At 35.4% G+C, this 22,821-nt stretch overlaps 1 protein-coding gene across 3 annotated transcripts in view; it reads right to left on the reverse strand.

The window, feature by feature from the left end:
* The window catches only part of LOC143239599 (uncharacterized), a 123,556-nt gene that overhangs the window by 67,910 nt on the left and 32,825 nt on the right, over nt 1-22,821 (reverse strand). For 2 of the 3 annotated variants that reach the window (XM_076480836.1, XM_076480828.1), the window contains exon 3: nt 15,651-15,854. In XM_076480836.1, coding sequence (XP_076336951.1) covers nt 15,651-15,669 — 19 coding nt within the window. In that variant the 5' untranslated portion in view covers nt 15,670-15,854. Of the gene's footprint in view, nt 1-15,650; nt 15,855-19,364; nt 19,528-22,821 lie in introns of all 3 variants that reach the window. The other variant, XM_076480829.1, reaches the window with a different exon arrangement.

Here is a 22,821-nt window from a genome sequence, read left to right on the forward strand (position 1 = left end):
GTATGATTGAAGCAGGGAAGAAAAGTTGAGTACATTGGAAGCAATGTTGTGTCTCAGCTGAAAGACAAGGCCAAAGAGTTTAAGTGCTTTTCCAACGCGCTTGATGAGTCAACAGATGTGTCCGACACTTCACAGTTGCTGTTGTTTATTCGTGGAGTCAATATTAATTTTGAAGTGCACAGTATGCATGAAACAACCACAAGTGAGGACATTTTCAAGGAGGTCGAAAAATCACTAACTCAGTACAACCTGGAACGGCTGATGTGCGTTACAATAGATGGTGGAAAAATATGTATGGTACAGGAAAAGGTTTGGTTGGGCAAATTTACAAAGCTGTTGAAAGTGCGCGTTGTTCCAAGCCTACGCGTCAATGTTAAAATGTCAGTCATAAAACTCTAAACTTCTTGTTTCTTTCTTGTTACAAACATAAAGCTACATGATAGACCACTTGTAATCAGTTCAAAGCAAGTATCAAAACCCGAATTTTATGGGTATAAGCCTAAGCACCCCCCGCTGAGCCACCGGGGGTGATGAGGGGTAGACCAGGTCTCGTGGTATTACCTTTTGTATTTCGAACAAAGTTGATGAGGACAATATGTTTGGTGTCCTTTTTATACTGGTTATATCATGATAACTAGTTACCCGTCTGTGTAGTTAAAACTATGGAAGGAAATGAATCTTAACAAGATGAAGACAGTAGGATCAGGATGTATTGGTTAAATATGTAGTAGAAATAATGCTACATCGGCATATGTTATTTGAAAATGTCGTAGAAAGTGATATTACATCAGTTTATGTTAGCTGAATATGCAGTAAAAAGTGACGTCACGTTAAGCTACATTAGTTGAATATGTAGCATAAAGTTACGTCACATCAGTATATTAATTGAAAATGTAGTAGCAAATGACGTCACATCAGTTCATGTTAGTTGAATAGTAGTGAAAATCACGTCGCATCAGTATATGTCGCATGGTATTACAGAACACACTCAGTGGAAACTGTGAAAATAATGAAATCAGGAAGTGTTTCAAGTATAAATGGTAAATAACCAACGCTCCTGACAATACTAGTATTTCTTTATATACTACTATGTATCAGTCTATATACAAGTAAAATATTCTCCATCCTATATTCAAGCACTTCTGCAGATTACCAATCTTTCTTCCTTTTTTTTTTTTTGTGAAATTAATGAAAGAATTTCTAGAATACCTTAAGCCTGAGACAACCAGTTTCCCTATGAATGAGAGGTTCTAGAGATTAAGATACAGTTGTTTGATATAAAACATGTTTAAGTATTCGGGCTATGTGTAGAGGTAGTTCATGAAAACGAGTTCAACTACTCAGCATAGGGGTGGCCATAGTGGCGTGTTTCATTCAGTGCAGCACTTGCTTTTTTGTTGTTTTTTTTCTTCAGCCTCTCAGAGTCCCTGTTTTACCAACTGGTTGTTGGGTCTAAACAACATGCAGGCATTAAGAATGGATATTCAAAAATTACTTTGATGATAAATTACCCTAACCCATGACCCCATTTTTTAAATTTTCTGTTGTATGCTTCTTTGGTTATCCGTATCATATCTGGTGATATATGGAACATTACCAACGTTTTTTGTCTTGCTGTTTGTTGTTTTGGAAGCACACACAGTTATGACGTGAGCGTCTGTGCAGACAACCACTCAAATTCGATTTGTTTTTATTTTGTGGCCCGAATATAACTGTCTTGTCAGTTTGTTACATTAAACACAAAGACGTGAACACCGGTGAGAAAGTGGCCTTTGTATCCAAGATAAAGTAAAGGTTTCGATTCTCTTCAATGGACACAGTAGATAGTCCGATGTGGCTTTCATATAACACAACACCCCAAATATCTTAAATTTAATTTCTCACCGGTTTTTAAGTTATTTAGAGTTGTGTTTTATTTCACACTGCTATTCGAAGATACGAACTTTAGTTTATTTATACAAACTGTAAATTGTAACGTGTAAAAGTCTCCTTTCTTCATCTTCACGTAAAACTGTGATAGATTGTTTGCTTGCTGTTAAGAGCAAAGGTACACTATGGGCTAACTGTACTGTGACCATAATGACTATCGAAACATGAATGTAAGTTTTTTTAATTACAACTAAGTTCAAAGGGTCAACAGTGATGGACATATATTATTCCCTAAAATAACAGTTATGAAAACTAAACCGTGCAAAAAATGATTACTATAAATAAAAAAAGGATTCCTTAAATTAGAAAATAACATAGAAAATTTTATAAGTTGGAATTTGTTGAATTTGGTGGTAGATGAAAAGGAGATTCCATACTGGGAAATAATGAAGGCAGTATGATCATGAAATTCTGTAGGCATGACAATAATGCGCACAGTGTACACACTTCGTTTAAAATTTCCACAATAAATAAGAAACAGGTTAATATTAAACGTCATAGCAGAGAGACTTTGGCCACTCTGAATTCTACTTAATTAGATGAATGTATACTACATTCCTAGACAAGAATGGCTGGTTCTTTTATAGTAGTCTTCCTACAATCTTAGATGAGAATGTTTGGTTCTTTTATAGTAGTCTTCCTACAATCTTAGATGAGAATGTTTGGTTCTTTTACAACTTTTTTCTACATTCTTAGATGAGAGTGTTTGGTTCTTTTATTGCAGTCTTCTTACATTCTTAGATGAGAATGTTTGTTCTTTTATAGTAATCTTCCTACATTCTTATATGAGAATGTTGGGTCCTTTTATAGTAATCTTCCTACATTGTTACATGAGAATGTTGGGTCCTTTCATAGTAATCTTCCTACATTCATAGGTGAGAATGTTTGGTTCTTTTATAGTTGTCTCCTACTCTTTTGATCCTCATTACTTAGACTAATTTATATTGATCTCCTTACACTCCTAGATCTGAATGTTTGATCCCTCTATAATAGTCTACTGTACTTTTGATCTTCATTATTTAGTTTAACATATACTGGTCTCCCTATACACTAAGGTCTAAATGTGTGGTTAGTTTATAATAGTCTTCAGCTCTTGAAATCCTCAATATCTAGGTTAACTTACAATGAGCGTCCTACATTCTAGATGTGAATGACTGGTACATTTATAGTAGTATGCTACTCTTTTGATCCTCATTGTTTAATTTATCTGAACTGTAATGTATAGACACATATTCCCAACCCTCTCAGATATTTCCAGTGCCAACGGTTCGGTCATTTGAAAGCATCACGTCTTCGTTCTTGAGCATGTGCTCGATGCGGTGTCAAAAACCTTGACGACTATGAATGTAAACTGGATCCTCACTATGTTAATTGTAGTGGCTCCCACCCTCTCTTACTTTTGTTTATACCACAGGTGCGTGGAGGAGAAAGAGAGACGGTGTTTGAAAACGACTAACAACATTTCTTACTCTCAGGCTCAGAAGTCATTGACCCCAAGTCCATCTCGGACTTTAAGCTGTTGCACTACATTTCACTGCTACTGTGAAAGTGTAGACAGATATTTCAGTTCCTCCAATAGAGTTGTTTTCAAACCATGCGAGAAGTCACTTTTACCCTCCATGGATAAGCGAGCTTAGAAGTCAACATCTGCTCCTGTTTCTGACCACACCATTCCTTCCAGTAACTGCCCGAGTCTGCTTCCTTTGGCCACAGCTGCTGGTGTCTTCTCCGGTGCACTTTCTTTGGCCCCGAGATCATCTGTAGACAGCGAGCGACCCATCCACTCGATCCAGGACAGTATCAATGGAGGTCGATAAATAAAAACGGTGAGATCGTAAACTGAAGGGTGCTCCACCCAGTTCCCCTTTACCGAACTGAAAATGGCTTCTTTGATACTGTGGAACTGTCCAGGTGTCCATTCTAATCTGAATATAATTAAAGCCTTGATTGATTCCTATCATCCTATGTGTCTTTCGTTACAGTCATCTTTCAACAGTTTTCTTTATACCGAAATGACAAGTTGTGCATGGAGGGGTGGCAATGCTGATCGAATGGAAGGAGTAGTTAAATTAAGTGTTTAGGCTCTCAGATCACAACCTTTCTCTTTCAACACTAGTTCTTTTACTTACTCTCATGCATCTAGTCAGACTTTTATTGCTATTGATCCTTCTATCTGCTTCCCTTCACTTTTCTCTTGCTTTTGTTGAAATGTTGACGAAGACCCACGCAGCACTGATCCTCTTCCTATCATTTTGATGGATATTGGCATGGTCGATGCCATTCAACCCACAAGACTCAGAGAACACAGGACCAAGCCAACTGATTCTCTTTCATTGCTCCCTCGAAACTTTATTTTGCCATCGATAGACGACTGTATGGCAGCAGTGACTGACTGTATTGTCCAGATAGCTGCTCCATCTATTCCTAAAACCTCAACACGATATTCTCATCCACGATAGAGTTCTGCCTCTCAGAATGCACAGAAGGCTCAAAAGCAGACCTGAAATACCTTTTGCACTCATCCCAGTCTTCTGAACCACATTGCTTTCCAGTGGACTCGTGTCTGTACATGGCAGTTAGACATCAAAGTCAAAAGGAATCTTGGATTAAGTTCACAATTAGCATATTTTTACCACCAGTACCAAAATCACATGAACAATATGCGGAAGGTCAGTAGAAAGTATATTTCTCATTCCCTTTCCATCTTGCTCTCTAATGGCCAAGAAGTTTCTGATGTTCAAAGAATATCGCTGAAGCTCTCAGTGAAAGCTCTTCTCGTGCATCTAGCACTTGTTTATTTTTCTGTCTTCTTGGGTAAATAAGTTCCATCTGTCCTTTCAGGACGATCGTCGCTATGACTATAATAATCCCTTTACACTAATGGAACTCGAGTTTGCTGTTTATTGGTCTGGCAGTACATATGTGATGCTGAGCCATCTCTCTCTCTCTTGCTATTATTTTGGTAGATTTTACCTCAATCAAGCAGAAGAACATTTCTCCTGATACATGACACTGGACTATTGCTCTCCATTTCTATATACCCCTGAAGGATCCCAATATTCCTTCTAAGTATCATCCACCTGTTTTGACTAGCTGTCTCTGTAATGTCTTAGAGATAATGGTTAATGTTCGTTTCGTTTGGTTCCTCGAATCAAACAATCTCCTCTCGCCCACCTAGTGTGGGTTCTGTTGACAGTGCTTCACCGTGGACCACCTGATTTGACTTATATCATCGATCAGGGTAGCCTTTCTCAATGGGGTACAACTTGATTCCATGTTTTTTCACGATTAGAAGGTTTACGTCATTATGAAGAGGTACGACATTTTACTCATATGCATTATATAACCATTTATCCATTTCCATCTGGAACGTTTTACTGGATAGGAAATTCCAAGCCCATTTGGATTTGACACTCTTCCAATCTTTTCCATAGGAACTTGGAGTCCCTTAGGGCTGTGTCTTAATGCTATCACTACACATCTTCCTTCTACTATTGCGAATAGCCTCTACATCAACGACTTTAACATCTTTACTCAGTGGAAGCTTCAGTCTTTCCTCAATCACTTGTTAAAGTGGACCAATGCAAAGATTTTCGCCTTTTCTTTCTCTAAAACTGTTTGCATGCACGTTTGCTGCCAATGGGTTATAAACCCTGATCTTGAGCTCCGTCTCAGTGTTTTGTTCTTCTGGTGGTCCTTGAAGCTAAGTTCTTGGGGCTTATCTTTGATCATAAGCTGAAATTTATTCCTCATATCCTCTATGTGTCCTCTCTTCCACCTCCTAGAGAGCAAATAGATATTATATGCTTTATTGTGACCTCATTTGTTCCAAACTAGATCATGGATCTATGGTATATGGTTATGCCAGGACTTTGGCCTTGAGGATGCTGGACTCCATCTGGGGTTTCTGCTCTGCAAACAAGCTTTCTGCTCTTCTCTAGACCAGAGTTTGTATATCGAGTCCCACGAACCTCGTTTTCACTTCTAACATTTGCACCTTTCTTTGCAGTATGCCATTAAACTTCGATCCTTACCATAACATCTTACGTGGGGTTGTGTCTTCCTTCCTCAGTGGGCTATTTTTCAGAATAGATGGTCTGCCATTTTTCCTTTTGACCTTGTATCAAAGAACAGCTGGCTGAGTGGGGTGTGTAAATGGATGATATAGTTGTCTCCACTGATCAACCCATCCTGCTATGGTTTATTACCATGACCATCAATGACTTTGAACCATCTCAGGAAAGAGATACTCCCAATTGGAGGTACCGTCTTTTCTTTGCCCAACATCTTTCGAACCATTCTTCCATTTCCATTTATGTTAGCTCTGTGGGATCTACCATAACTTAAAGTGGCTCGATGGTTCCCCTCTACAGTTTCTGCGTCTACTCTCGAGATGTATACCATTTCTCTTATTTTGGATCATGTGGAAGCAATGCAGTACACCAACTGTATTATTTACAGACTCTCTTTGCACTATACTGGCCATGGATTCGCTTAGCGTTAGATCTCGCCCAGTACTTCTCGATATTGTAAAACGACTGGCCCATTTTTCTTTATCTTCTGTTTCTATCTAGTTTTTATGGATACCTTGCCATGTTGGTATCCGCGGGAACGAGTTCCCGAACACTGCGACTAAGTCTGCCTGCTCTGGTGCCACCACAGACTTTCCTATCCTATATACAAGCTACAGTCTTTTATAGAAGGCTCGGTCTAGCGCCAGTTGGCAGTCGACGGGGAGTGAGCAACATCATAACAAACTTTTCCAGATCAAACCTTCTGCAGTTATTTCGCCATCTTGTTTCCACAAGATTCGGAAGATGTCCTAACTAATCTATGCACTGGTCAGAATTTTTTAACTAATCGTTTTTTAATCTGAGACTGATATACCAATGTGTGGCATTAGTGACATATAAGTCACAATAAACCAAGTTTTACTGTCGTGCCGTTGTTAAGACCGTGAGCGACAGCATCATTTTTGCCACGTCTTTTCTAAGGATTTACCTTTGACGTTCGACAGCGGCATTGGCGAAACTTTCAAACATCTTGTGTTTTTAACTTGTTATAGGCCATAAATCTTTTTAATTCTATTCAGATCTTTCATCTGAACTTTAGACATTGGTTTTTATTTATTTATTTTATCCAACTTTTATAATACTTTTCCTTTTACCTTTTTACTAGTTGTTTGGCGCAGATGGTCAAGTTCCTTTGCGCCAATAAGCGCCAAATAACAAAGTATTAATCTAAAGAGATCTCTCTACATTTCTAGATCCGTCTGACTGAATTGTTTATAGTATCCTGAATATTAGGTTAATCTATAGTTCTAACCATATACTGCTAGATCTGAATGATTGATTCTTTAATAGTAGTCCTATACTCTTTTGATCCTCAATAATTAGATGAACTTATATTGATTTTGCTATTCTCCTGTATCTTAAAATTTGGCTCTTTTATAGTAGCCTCCTGTACTTTTCATTCTTATTATTTTATTTATTTATTTATAGTGGTCTCCCTACACTCCCAGATCCGAATTCTTAAATCCCATTTATAGTAGCCTGCTGTTCTTTTTATCCTACTTATTTAGATTAATTTATAGGGATTTCCCTTCAATACAATATCTGAATTTTTTACTTGTTTATTGGAGCATTTTCATCTTGGGATCCTCATTACTTATTTTAACTTATAGTGGTGTATCTACACTTCTAGATCCGACTGGCTGGTTATTTTATAGTATTTTCCTCCTCTTTTGATTTTCATGATTTAGTTTAAATTGGTCTCCCTACATAACTGCATTTGATTAATTGGTTCTTGTACAGTAGTCTCCTGTCCTTTAGATCCTCAATACTTAGGTTAATTTACACTTCTAGATCTGGCTGTTTTATAGTAGTCTTCTATTATTTTTATCAAGAATATTTAGGTTAATTTTTAGTGTTCTCCTTACACTCCTAGATCTTAATGATTGGGCCTTTTATAGTATTCTTCTACTCATTTTATCCTCATTATTTAGTTTAATTTACATTCGTATCTGAACTACTGTATCTGAAGGCTCGGTTCTTTCATAGTATTCTACTGCTACTTTGATCCATATTATTTAATTTATTGTGGTCTCCCCATACTCCAAGATCTGAATGCCAGCTCCATTACAGTGGTCTCCAGCACTTTTGATCCTCAGTACTTAGTCTAATTTATAGTTCTATTCCTACACTCCTTGGTAAAAATGACTGGATCCTTTATATTAGTCCAATGCGTTTTCCATCCTCAAAATTTATTTTAATTCATAGTGGTATCTTTACTCTTAAAGGTCTAAATGGTCGATTCCTTTATAACAATTTTCTACTCTCTTTATTCTCAATATTTTGTTCAATTTATCACGGTCTTCCTATATTCCTAGATCTAAATGAGGGGTATTTTTATAGTAGTATCCTAATCTTTTGATCCTTAATGTTTATTTTATTTTATAGTGAGCTTCCTAAACTCTTAGGTCTCAATCATTGTTTCTTTGAAAACAGTCTCCTACTCTTTTCATTCCTCTTTATTCAGTTTAATATACTTTCTCCCTAGATCTGAATGCTTGGTTCTTTTGTACTAGTCTACTTATTGCACTATTCATCCTTAATATTTAAACTAATTTGTAGTGCTTCTCCTATTCTCCTAGATCTGAATACTTTATTCTTTAATAGCAGTTTCCTCCTCTTTTGACCCTTAATATTTAATTTATAGCGGTCTTTCTACACTCCTAGATCTGAATTTTTAGTCCCTCTATAATAGTCTACTGTACCTTTGATCTTCATTATTTAATTTAACAAGTACTGGTCTCCCTATACACTAAGGTCTAAATGTTTGGTTAGTTTATAATAGCCTACAGCTCTTGAAATCCCCAATATTTAGGTTAACTTACAATGATTGTCCTACATTCTACATGTGAATAATTGGTACATTTATAGTAGTATCCTACTCTTTTCATCCTCATTGTTTAGTTTATCTGAACTGTAAGGTATGGACATATATTTCCAACCCTCTCAGATTTTTCCTATATCAGTGGTTTTGTTACTCAAAGGTATCATGACGTGGTTCTTTGACATGCTCGATGCTGTGTCATAGACCATGACGATTATGAGTGCAAACTGGAACCTCAATGTGTTAATTGTAGTGGCTCTCACTCCCTCTTAGTTTCGTTTATGCCACAGATGTATGGAGGAGAGAGAGAAACAGTGTAAAAAATAATTAACAGCATTTCTTATTCTAAGGCTCAAAAGTCAATGTCCCCAACTCCATCTCGGACTTATGCTGTTGCACTATGTTTCACTGCTACTTTGAGAGTTCAGACAAATCTTTCAATTCCTAAAATAGAGGCATTCTCAAACCACGTGAGGAGCCTTTTGCCCTCCGAGGATAAGCGTGTTTAGAAGTCAGTGCCTACTCCACTTTCTGTTCCATTATTCCTTCCAATGACTGCCCAGGCCCACTTCCTTTGGCCCCAGCTTTTGGCGTCATCTTGACTCCACCTTCTTCAGCCCCAAGATGTAGAGAAGTTATTCGTTGGTGCCTTCAATCACTGGAATCTACATCTACTGATAGTTCCTACCCACTTGTCCAAGAGTAGAATCCATGGAGGTCGATAGGCCTCATTCTAATCCCCACTGGGGTGGTGCTGATGTACATGAAAATGGTAATTCCACAAAGAATATGGTCTCAGATCAAAACCTTTCTCTTTCAATACTAGTTCTTCTACTTATTTTCATGCATATAGCCAGTATTTTATTGCTATTGGTCCTAATATCTGCTTCCCTTCACTTTTATCTTGTTTTTCCTGGAATGCTGACGGAGACCCACGTGGCACTGATCCTTTTCCTATCATTTTGATGGATATTGGCATGGTCGGTGCCACTCAACACGCGACCTTCCGAGGACATTGGACCAAGCCAATTGGCCCTCTTTCACTGCTCTCTCGGAATTTATCCTGCCATCGACAGATGACTGCATAGCAGCAGTGACTGACTGTATTTTGTAAGACAACTGTTCTATCGATTCCTAAAACATCGACACGCTATTTACGGTACCCTTCTCCATGGTAGAGGTTTGCCTATCAAGATGTACAGAAGGCTCAAAAACAGGCTTGGGATATCTTTTGCACTTTTCCCACCACTCTTCTGAACCATACTGCTTTCCAGTGGGTACATGTCTGTGCAGGGTAGTTAGACGACAATGTCAAAAGAAATCTTGGATTAAGTTCACAATTGGCATTTTTCTACAACCAATACCAAAATCATGTGAGAAAATATTTGGAAGGTCTGTAGGAAGTAGACTTCTCGTCTCCTTTCCATCTTGCTTTTGAATAGCCAGGAAGTTGCTGATGTCCATAGCATCGCCCAAACTCTCGACAAGAGCTCTTGTCGAGCATCTAGCACTTCTGTTTTTTTTCTTGCTTTCTTAGTCATCGAAACTTGAGAAGAGTGATTGCAACTTTCCTTTTGAGCTGATTGCCTCTAAAACTATAATCGCCCATTTACACTGATGGAATTTAAGTTTGCTGTTCATTGGTCTGGCAGTACATTGGTTGGACCTGATGAAATTCACTATCTGATGATGTGCCATCTCTCTCTACTTTTTGGTAGTTTTTAAGGGATCAGTCGAATTGCTTTGGCTAGGTGTCACTGTAAGGTCTTAAAGTGACCTCCAACTCTTTTGATTCTCATTATTTAGATAATTGATAGTGGTCTCTTTATATTGCAAAATCTCAACGATTTTTTAGAGTAGCCTCCTAATATTTTTACCGTCATTTTTTACTTTAAAGTATTTTCCCTATACTCCTAAATCTGAATACTTGATTCTTTCATAGTAAGCTTCTACTCTTTTGATCCTCATTATTTATTTTACTTTCTACGCTGCTAGATGTAAATACTTGGTTCTTTCATAGTAATCTCCTAGTCATTTGATCCTCATTAATTATTTTACTTTATAGAGGTCTCCCTACACTCCTAGATCTGAATACTCGGTTCTTTCGTAGTAATCTCATACTCTTTTGATCCTCATTATTTATTTTACTTTATAGAGGTCTTCCTACACTGCTGGATCTGAATACTTGGTTCTTTCGTAGTAATCTCATACTCTTTTGATCCTCATTATTATTTTACTTTATAGAGGTCTCCCTACACTCCTAGATCTGAATACTCGGTTTTGATCCTTATTATTTAGTTTCATTTATAACAGTCTCCAGTTCTTTCATCCTTACTATTTAGCTTGATTTATAGTGGTCTTTCTCCACTTCTAGATTTGGATGTTTGGTTCTTCTATAGTGATCTCCCTACGCTTCTAGATCTGACTGTTCCCGATCTTCAAAGTTTGATTTCGTTTACGCTAAAATCTTCTAATTCTTCTACTTCTAAAAAGTTTGTTTTCATTTGCGGTTTAGTCTCCCAGCCTTCCAGGATCTGAAGAGCTGTTTTTATTTATTTTCTATAAGCGTTGTTAAACCCTTCTTTGGTATTATATGATATTTTGATAAACAAACAGTGTGTAATTTAAGGATATTAGATTATACGATCTAATTTTAAGACTTACATATACTTTCATTTTCGACACAATATTGAATCATGTTGTTAAATTGTTCAAGATATGAGCAGAGTACATTATACTTATGTCAGTTACGAAACGTGGCCAGTGTATGCAACGATCCTAACCATGCGTTTCTGTTTGTTTGATAGGTTGGTTTGAATTTCGTGCAAACCTAACGAGGGCTACCTGCGCTAGCTATTTCTAATTTAGCAGTGTAGAGCTAGAGAAAAGGCAGCTAGCTATACACCACCACCAACTCTTGAACTACTCTTTTACTAACGAATAATGGGATTGACCGAAACATTATAACACCTCCACGGCTGAAAGGGCGGGCATGTTTGGTGTGACGGATTTCGAACCCGCGACAGTCAGATTGCGAATCTAATGCCTTAACCACCTGGCCACGCAGGGGCCCATGGATTTCTGAAGTTCCCTTGCACATTGTAGGCTCATGCTACAAAGAAAAGAAAAAAAAAAGCATTTTACCACTACTACGTGAGGCATACAAGGGTGTTATACATCAGACATAAATATGTTAACAAACAAACGAAAGAAAATCAATTAGATGTAACTCTTTAAAAATTATCTCATGCATCAAAAATAAAAAGATGGGCGCGCGAGGCTTCACTGTTAATGCTACCGTCTCTGCAAACTTTTGGAGCGGAAAGAAACCTTTTATTGCATCGCATACACGTTCCATCTAACAGTGGTCACCAAGGAATCATTTCCTAGTTTGGTTTTTACATTTCAAGTCCGTAGTATTCTCGAACAAATACTAATCGTATCAAACACGTGACGTAAAATATATATATATACTCGAACTGAACCCATCCCTCTCTGTGTGTTAGTAGAAAATTACCGAGACCTAAATCTATAATGATGAAGACTTATAACGTTAAAAACCAAGTTTTGATATCCAAGGTGGCACAACGCAGGTAACACATTGTGTAGTTTGTACTTCACAAAAACAACCGAGCTGTTTAATGCTTTGTTAAATTTTCTGCAATGCTACGCAAGCGCTACCTACGCTGGCTGTGTCTAATTTAGAAGTGACAAACTACAAGGAGGGCAGCTAATCAATACCACCAACTCTATGGCTACCTTTTTACCAACGAAAATTGAGATTAACTGAAGGGCGAGCAAATTCGATGATGGGATTCAAACTTGAGACCTACAGATTGCGAGTCGAACTAGTAGCAGGCTGTTCAACAAAGGGTGCAAATATTTTACTTTTATGTAAATATTAATTTTTAGCAATAATTGTTATGATGGGATAAAATCAGGAGTGAAAACACAAAAGAAAACTATCATAACAACACTCAGTTTTTGTCTGTCCTCAAAATGCGCGCGCACTTATTTCAACGCATGTAAACAAACGGTGGGTGTCAGAGACATTTTGTACAACATATTAAAAGCTTATCTAATTTATAAAAAGGTCTAATGTTAGGTCGTAAAATAACATTATACATTTATTTGTTAATAGTAGTAAATATAGTAGAGATTAGCCCTAACTAAACTAACACAAAAAAGTGTAGACATGTTAATGTATTCCTTTATCGAATATAGGCTATATTTAATAAAGGCTTAACTAACGTCAGGCCTGAAACAAGTGGACTTACTGATTTCGGCGTTTGCGATTTGAATTATTTTGTATTATTTTAGATAGAAATTCTCTATTTAAATAAATACTATTATAATAAAGATGGTGATTTGATCCCAAACATTTTGTGGATCTTTGTTATTAATAAACTATTTTGCCCTCATTCCGAACTTCAGTAGCCCAATATTTTTATACAAGTCATTCAAATAGTATAAAATTAGTTAACTACAAAATAAAATGGTTCAAACAACTTTGACGTATATGGATAAACCTAAAATCATTCTGCTGAAAGAATATACAGTTGCATATGATTAAATATATACATGAAACATATTCAAAAACAGATTATAAAACAAGAGTGTATTCTCGCAGAGGCTCCACGAAGAAACTTTCATATTGTTCCTATCGTAATTTAGCAGAGTGCTTTAATGTTAACGTTGTGTCTGTTTTAGGGTTAAATTGGTATCCTCATAATATTGTCTCTATTATCGTATCAGCGTAAAACTAGCACCCTGACGATATAACGTTGTATCTGTGTCAGGGCTGTACTGGTACCTTCATAACGTTGTGTCTGTGTCAGGCCTAAACTGGTACCTTCATAACGTTGTGTCTGTGTCAGGGTTAAACTGGTACCTTCATTACATTGTGTCTCTGTAGATGTTTTACTTTCGAATAATTTCCTAATAGTTTCAGAAAATTTTCTACATTAAGCCACGCGCTCATCACCTGACAGCAGCACCTAAATAATACAATCTTCAATATTAAGAACAAAAACAACAACAACATAGCCTTCAACAACACAATAATTAAAGATAAGGTAACTTTAATGTTCATAATCGGGTACTCGAATCAGTAAATCCTTAACAGTAAAAGAGTTATTTTGATAAACAAATAATTTAATTAATTTGTATTTACCTAGGTTTTAATTGGTTTTCTTTTCTTATAGTACAAAAATAGCATTAAGTCATATTAATTATCATCACTAACTGGTGGGTGGGTCTTTCTTCAGGTGAATCACTGAAAGAATAAAACTAGTGCTCCACCCACTGTGATGATATTGAAAGATGTCATTACTTGCTTCCACATTATTTCACCTGACGATCTTTAAATTTCCGTGTGGTATTTATTGCTTATCTGCAAATCTAACTGGTTCATCACCGGGAAAGTTTCTTTTAAAACACAATTTCTTTAAACTAACTATCAATTTAATGGCAAGTCTTTCTAAATCTTCTGTAACTTTGTCTAAGGTCCCGTCATATCTTCTTACTCTGTACCTAAATTTTGCTTTAAAAGTTTTTTTTTTTTTACTTTGGCACCCCAAAATTTCTTTCATAAGCCAGTCAATAAGGTTGGTAGTTTTTACTTCTCTCTTCTGGAAAGTGTCCTACATGTGTTAATACTGGTTCAATCTAACCTGCACTAAAACGGGAAACTTCATCATTCCATTCAAGTATATCGAAAGTTATTTCAAATTGTCTCTGGCATGCTTCCCATGTTAACTTTCTATCATTTGTTCTTGTTGGACTGGTCTACTAAGTTCCATACCTTGATGAAATAATGATGTATCTTAAGTAGTCCATGAGATTCATAGATGTGGTGGTAACAGGAGTAGATAAGATGGATCATCTCACTCCATATGGCAGTGTTAATATTGCTTCAATTTAGCATTCTTGAACAAATGTAGAAATGTGGTCGATTTGATCCTTGTAATTATCAACACAGTTTCCACATGTTTTGTTCTGGCATTAATCTCTATTTTTACTTTTCAAATTTCGTTTATATCTTTAGTATTTCATTTTCTAAACTTTGTTGAACTTGTTATAGCCCTTCCATACTTCAGTGATGTAATTATTTGAATATTGTTATTGGTTTCTGTACATTTTCTATGAATGTTTCAACATTTTCTCAGTTCTTCTATAAATTTTGTCATTTCTGTAATTATTATTTTAACCTTCTGTCTATTTTTTCTTGATTGTTAAATTTTGTCTTTCTCTTCTTCATCTAATTTTAATTTTCAGTCTTTTTTCTCTTCTTCATAGTCTTTCCACTGCTTCATTAATTTATTTCTCACAAGTTTTCAAACTTGTTTCAAGCAGGTGTTACTATTCTGGTCTTCAGTCTTAATTTCAGTTTAATTAAAGCAATCCCACTTTTCTAATCAATGTTGGAACAGTTTTAATTATTGGATCAATTCCACTTTTGTAGTCAATATTGGAACTGTTTTAATTATTGGGTCAATTCCACTTTTGTAATCAATATTGGAACTGTTTTAATTATTGTGACAATCCCACTTTTCTAATCAGTGTTGGAACAGTTCTAATTATTGGTTCAATCCCACTTTTGTAATCAGTGTTGGAACAGTTCTAATTATTGGTTCAATCCCACTTTTGTAATCAGTGTTGGAACTGTTTTACTTAATGGGCAGGTTCTATTCCTTACTGGTTAAAAAAGAATGAAAAGGACTACTTAACAATATCAAAAGTGTTTTACTCCTTACACTTTAAGTTTTACAAATTTATATAAAAAACACAAGATGTAACTTCACAAATAACACTAAACAGTCACTTACTTGCCAACTTCTCTTGCATGTCTGATGCCTCTGGTATCTTCAGTTTACTGCAGAAATGAACTAATCTAACTCCATAATCAACTTATAATCTCCATGAAAATTGCAGATATTAAAGAGTTACTCCACCAAAGCATGCTAACTCTGTTGACATCACTTTGGTCTGGTCCCCTTCTGTGGATGTATGCATGCAGAACCTGCTGGAATCTGTGGTCAAAGAAAAGTAAAATTATCAGAATACATGAAGAAAAGCATGTCAAACACACTACAACTGTACACATCCAGTAGTGAAGAGGCCTTTCAACAAAATACAGAGCTCATCAGGCAAGTTGAAATACAACAGACATAATAGATGTCATGAGCAACTAACTGTTAGGGTGTGAGTAAAAAAGAGACAATCATAGTAATTACCAATTTTCTCCATGTCATTTAGAAACTATATATTTAATTAAGACTTAATAGCACATGACTATTTATTTTAACACTGTTTATTTTGTTTTTGGCATTACACCATATATAACTGCATCAAAACAACACTACTTTTAACGTACAGCAAGGTTACCACTCTCTGTGCAGATAGAAATGTTTACTTAATATTGTAAACTTATTTAGATATATTGAGAATCGTGGTGTCTGTCGGAGAATTAATCTGTTTTCCATTTGCACACTCAAGCAAAGCTCAATATTCACTTTTGAAATGACAATAGAACATGTATGAATACTGATGTCAAATTTTATCTCACAAGCAGGACATTCTATACTAAATTGTTAGAAATCAATCACACTATCATTTACACAAAATGTGACGTGACTTAAAACAATAAAAATGTAGATTTACTGTTATGTTATTGTTGAGCGGCTCTTAACGTGACTGAAATATTCGACAGTTACTTTTCGCAGTGTTACTCAGAGCTTTAGCTATGAATGAAACCAAAAGTGCAACACAATTGACCTTTTTAATGCCCATGAAATAATTTAAACTGGTAGATTAACTTAAACTTTTCCCTTCACTGGGGACGAGTACTTTTACTCAGAAAGTACGATTCTAACAGCTCGTTCACTATTTGTTCGACCTCTTCACATTTTGCACCACCCCTAATGTGCAACAACCTTTTTTGTTGTTGTTTCAGTTCCAGAGTTTGTTATTGCTGACTTAACACTTGCAGGGCACATGTTTGGATGGGCCTAACTCGTGACACTGAATTTAGACAACACATGCTCATCACGTGAATTCAACATTCCTTTCGGCGAAACAACAATATAAACGTTTAAATTTTAAAAAGTCGCCTACAACAGTGCCTCATACATTATCACCCACACCTTGTCAACACTTTGTAAATTATCTCCCGTCCTTGTTAATACTTTACATATTATCTAACCTCAGTGTTATTACTTTACGCCAACTGCAACGTAGGCCTACGACAATTTAAAGCAGTGTACAACGGCTAAGGCTTATATCATAGAAAAGTTAAAAGAAGAGATAACCTAACTTGTGATTGTTGCGTAGTCTGGATGTCAAATTACTTCAACCAGATAATTTACAGGAACACGCCAACGAAAGAGCAACAACTTTGTATTAATTATCACACTGATTCAAACACTTTAGTGTTCATTTGATCTCCGTGTAATGTTTGAATATTTTTCCCATACCAAGTCAATATTTTGTGAATTATCCCAACTTCATACGAATACTTTATATATTATCTAATCCTAATAATTGGTTTCAATTATATTCGTCATATTTTCTTTAATACGAACTGTACTGTGGCGTTTGGCCTTCCCTGTAAAATTCTAAATACATTTTCTTCTGTTTTTAAACACAGACTTTAAATTCTAAACCTGAAACTTGTTTTTTTTCTATTTAAATGAATCTCACAGTGATGCATGTTTTGGTTATACGTACACTACTTCGGATCCTTTGTGACACAACAATCCTTTAAAAAAAATACAATTCCTCTATCTAAATACACCTAAGCCAAGTTACCAAGACATTCTAACAGCTGAAGTGCACGTGCTATTTTAAATACACAATGCTGACACAGAAGCATAAAAAAATCGTAGAAGTTTTCAAGATAATTTCAAACTACGAAACTTAGTTTTAATACTGCGTCTTATGTAAACTTTATTAAATAGATAGAATGACTGTCTGACAGTAGAGAAACACCTACATATCTTATATATTGTTTAATGAATACTGAAAGAAAAAAATAATAGCAATGATAAATAATTTCAATACTTGGTGATCGACAGGAACGACAATAAGAAGACTAGCAGGTTCTTCAATTTGAATGAACTTTAGGAAAATCCTTGCTAACGAGAATTATTTGTGTTCTATCATGATGAGATGGTAATCAGATGGTTTCATACCAGCAATTTTCCGTTGCTCCCCATTCTCTAGATATCAGGTTTTCTTAGTACCCACCCTTCAGCCTTATCGAAGTGCACCAGCTGATACGGAGAGTTAAAGCTTGTCTTGGTCTATGATGCAGGCACAGAGTCTCCCGAGAACGAGAGTATTGATTTCTGACCAGCTTTGTCTTCTACTACCGAACTACACATTGCTAGTCCTAAGGACCTCAAGCTCAACTATACTATTACTATATCCAAGTGATTAAAGTCGCTCAGCTTTTCCTTCTAGCATTTATCGACATTGTGATGGCGTATTTTGAATAAAGTTACCTAAACTATGGAATTTTTCTTTTAGAAAGTTACTAATTCTCCAGTCTTTTCAACCCAAGTAAAACAAATATCCACGAACAAACAGCATGCTGCTACAGTTTACAATTTTAAAGAAAAATATTCTAAGTTTCTGCAATATTACCAGGCCAACCATTTCTTTCATTGCATTTGGAAATTCAGCTATAGAGGTTAATGTGATTGTCAAGAAACGTGTTCTACTTATTGATCCACAACGGTACAATGTTGCCTAAAGAAAAGTAGAGGAGGTGTAGATTCTTAAAAAAAATCATAAAAAACACGTCTGAAGGCAGCTGCTTGGTGTAGGGATTTCGAGAAATTTTTTGTTATATGTAAATACTAAAAGCTGCCGTGGCCGTTCTGTGCTGCTTTCATGGCTATATCAGTTCGAAATTCTTAGCCTAAAATACTAGAAGATATATCGTTGTATATGCTAACTAGAACTAATTATAGACATATATTGCACACTTCGAATAATGTGTGTTATATAGGAATTAGGATAAATTCTGATCCAACGCTAACTGTTGTAACGTAAGTCTAATCGACGTGTTGTGATTATAATTTCGAATTAGTAACAATCGACTGAAGTCCTACAATTTCTTATCAATCATTCGCACAAGTCCCAAACAAAACAAATAGATCTGACAACAAGTAAATACGAGAGAAAAACGCAACATTAAAAAGAAGCGCATAAAACTAAATTTTATTCAAAATATTACAATCAAATTAATTTTACAATAACAAAACAAATTTCAGTTCATTTATCGCGAAAATTAAAAGTATTCTTTTACCAAGCAACTTAAATTTATAACACTATCAGCTAACTGGTGTTTTAAACATCACAAAATCTACACGACTAAATCAGCATGACAAATCAAGACCGCGAACAAATTCATTTAGCAAACAAAAATATAAAAACAGTAAACAGATTCATTTACTAACCAAAAATATATAAACCGCGAATAGTAAACTTTGTTATACAATTTCATTTTTAATCAACTGACTCCTCAAACAACGTACCTAATAAGGCTTACTGTAACCATCCAATGTTAAGTCTTTACCTAATGTCAGAGAAGGCGAGTCCAAGCTCAGACAATACTAACGTTGGTTGATCCTCCATGGTGGTCAGAAATTTAATGAACAGAAGGCAAAAACGACAGCGATGCTGATTATCTGACTGGTACTGTGACAAGAAACAAACGCTCTGATGTTAAAAGAACTTTAGCTATCTTGTCAAGAACAGAACAGTTAAATTACTGTGATGAGATATAAAATCCTAAGAGTCGAGACAATCTGGCACCTGCCACGAAAAGCTGACCTGCAGAATATACAAGAATATATCCAAAGTAAACAGTATCCAGTCCCGTGTTCTGACCTGACATTCTAATACACAGAAGCTCTATATAATATAAAGTGACAACACTAGGTGGATTCGGTGCTTGACAAAAATACAATCCAAATCACAAAATCTCTACTTCGTCAATCTCCAAATACCAGTACAGATGCTTACAGAGAAAACAACCATATGTTACACCCATCTTAACAAAGCCTTGGAAAACTAGAGTTTATGGAAAGCTACTTAGAGATCATCTTGTCAGCGTTTAGACCAGCTTAAAAATGACAAATATTAATGACAGCCTGTAGGAGAACTATAAAACCTGATACAATATAGCATAACAACCAACAAGAGCTAATGACAGCCTGTAGGACTACTATAACACCTGATAAGTAGAACACAACAATCAACAAGAGCTAATGACAGCCCGTAAGAATATTACATCTGATACGGTACAGCACAACAACCAACAAGAGTTAATGACAGCCACTACGCGTACTATAACACCTCATACGGTACAGCACAACAGCCAATAAGAGCTAATGACAGCCTATAAAAGTTGTATAACACCTCATACGATATAGCACAACACCCAAAACAAAAATCAATGAGCAATCAGACATAAGACTGGATATCACTCTTAAGTCTAAAAACCAATATGATCCGATAAACAAGTGACTGATATAATTTGAAAATATGAATATCAGTACCAAAAGCCATAAACGATGAACAAAATACGACTATCAGTGCCCAAAAGCAATAAACAATAAATAAAATACAAGTATCTGAGCACCAAAACCATAAACAACAAACAAAACATGACCATCAGTAACCAAAAGCAATAATTATTGAAAAAAGCCATCAGAACCCTAAAGCCATAAACAATGAATAAAATACGACCATCAGTGCCAAAAAGCCACAAAAAACGAACAAAATACGACCATCCATACTCAAAAGCTATAAACAATGAATAAAATACAACTATCAGTGTCCAAAAGCCATAAATGATGAACAAAATATGAGTATCAGTACCCCAAAATAAAAAAACGAACAAAATACGACCATCAAAATCCAAAAGACATACAAAATTAACAAAATATATCTATCAGTGACCAAAAGCCACAAACAATGAAGAAAATACGATTACCAGTGCTCAAAAGCCATAAACAACGAACAAAATACAACCATCAGCGCTTTAAAGCCATAAACAATAAACAAAATACAACCATCAGTGCTTTAAAGCCATAAACAATAAACAAAATATAACTATCAGTGCCAGAAAGCTATAAATAATGAACAAAATATGACTATCAGTACCAAAAAGCCAAAAACAATGAACAAAATACGATTATCAGTACCAAAAAGCCAGAAAAAAGAACAAAATACGATTATCAGTTCCAAAAAGCCAAAAACAATGAACAAAACACGACTATCAGTACCAAAAAGCCATAAACAATGAACAAAATAAGACTATTAGTACCCCAAAACCATAAACAACGAACAAATTATGACAATCAGTACCCAAAAGCCATAAACAACGAACAAAATATCACTATCAGTGCCTAAAAGCCATAAACAAAGAATAAAATACGATTATCAGTGGCCAAAAAACCATAAAAATGAACTAATTTGATCATCAGAACCCAAATGCCATGAAAACGAGCAAAATACGATCATCAGTACCCTACAGCCATAAACAATGAACAAAATATCACTATCAGTGCCCAAAAACCATAAACAATGAACAAAATAAAACTTTCAGTGCCCAAGAGCCTTAATTCTTGAACAAAATACGACCATCAGTGCCCAAAAGCAATAAACGAAATACAAGTATAAGTACCCAAAACCATAAAAAACGAACAAATAGAGCTATCAGTGCACAAAAACCATAAACAATGAACAAAATACGACTATCAGTACCATAAATCCATAAACAAAGAACAAAATATCACTATCAGTTCTCAAAAGCCATAAATAATAAAAAATACGACCATCAGTGCCCAAAAGCAATAAACAAAATACAAGTACCAGTACCACAATACTATGAAAAATGAACAAATAGAATTATCAGTGCACAAAAACCATAAACAATGAACAAAATACGACTATCAGAACCCAAAAGCCATAAACAATGAACAAAATATGACTATCAGTACCCCAAATCCATAAACAAAGAACAAAATATTACAATCAGTTCTCAAAAGTCATAAATAACGACAAAATACGACTATCAATGCTCATAAGCAAAAAGAAACAATGAACAAAATAAAACTATCAGTGCCCAAGAGCCATAAAATTTGAACAAAATACAAATATCAGTACCCCAAAACCATAAACAACGAATATAGCTATCAGTGCACAAGCCATAAACAATGAATAAAATACGACCATCAGTGCCTAAAAGCCATAGACAATGAACAAAATACGATCATAAGTACTCTGAACCCATAAATGATTAACAAAATATGGGTATCAGTACCCCAAAATCATAAACAATGAACAAAATACGACCATCAGAACCCAAAAGACATATACAATGAACAAAATATATCTGTCAGTGACCAAAAGCCACAAACAATGAACAAAATACAAGCATCAGTGCTTTAAAGCCATAAACAATCGACAAAATACGACTATCAGTGCCAGAAAGCTATAAATAATGAATACAATATGACTATCAGTGCCTAAACGCTATAAACAATAAACAAAATACGATTATCAGTATCAAAATGCCATAAACAATGAACAAAATACGACCATCATTACCCGAAAGCCATAAATAATGAAGGAAATACCACTATAAGTGCCCCAAAGTAATAAACAATGAACGTAGTAGGACTATCAGTAAACAAAAACAATAAACAACAATCAAAATATCACTATCAGTAACCAAAACCCATAAAAAAGAATAAATTACGACCATCAATACTCAAAAGTCATAAACAATGAACAAAATACAAGTATCAGTACTCCAAATCCATAAACAACAATCAAAATATCACTATAAGTACCCAAAAGCCATAAACAATGAGCAAAATATGACTATCAGTACCCAAAAGCCATAATAAACGAACAAAATATATCTATCAGTGAACAAAAGCCATAATAAACGAACAAAATATATCTATCAGTGAACAAAAG

This window comes from Tachypleus tridentatus, chromosome 13 (assembly GCF_004210375.1).
Source record: "Tachypleus tridentatus isolate NWPU-2018 chromosome 13, ASM421037v1, whole genome shotgun sequence".
Taxonomy (NCBI): Eukaryota; Metazoa; Arthropoda; class Merostomata; order Xiphosura; family Limulidae; genus Tachypleus; species Tachypleus tridentatus.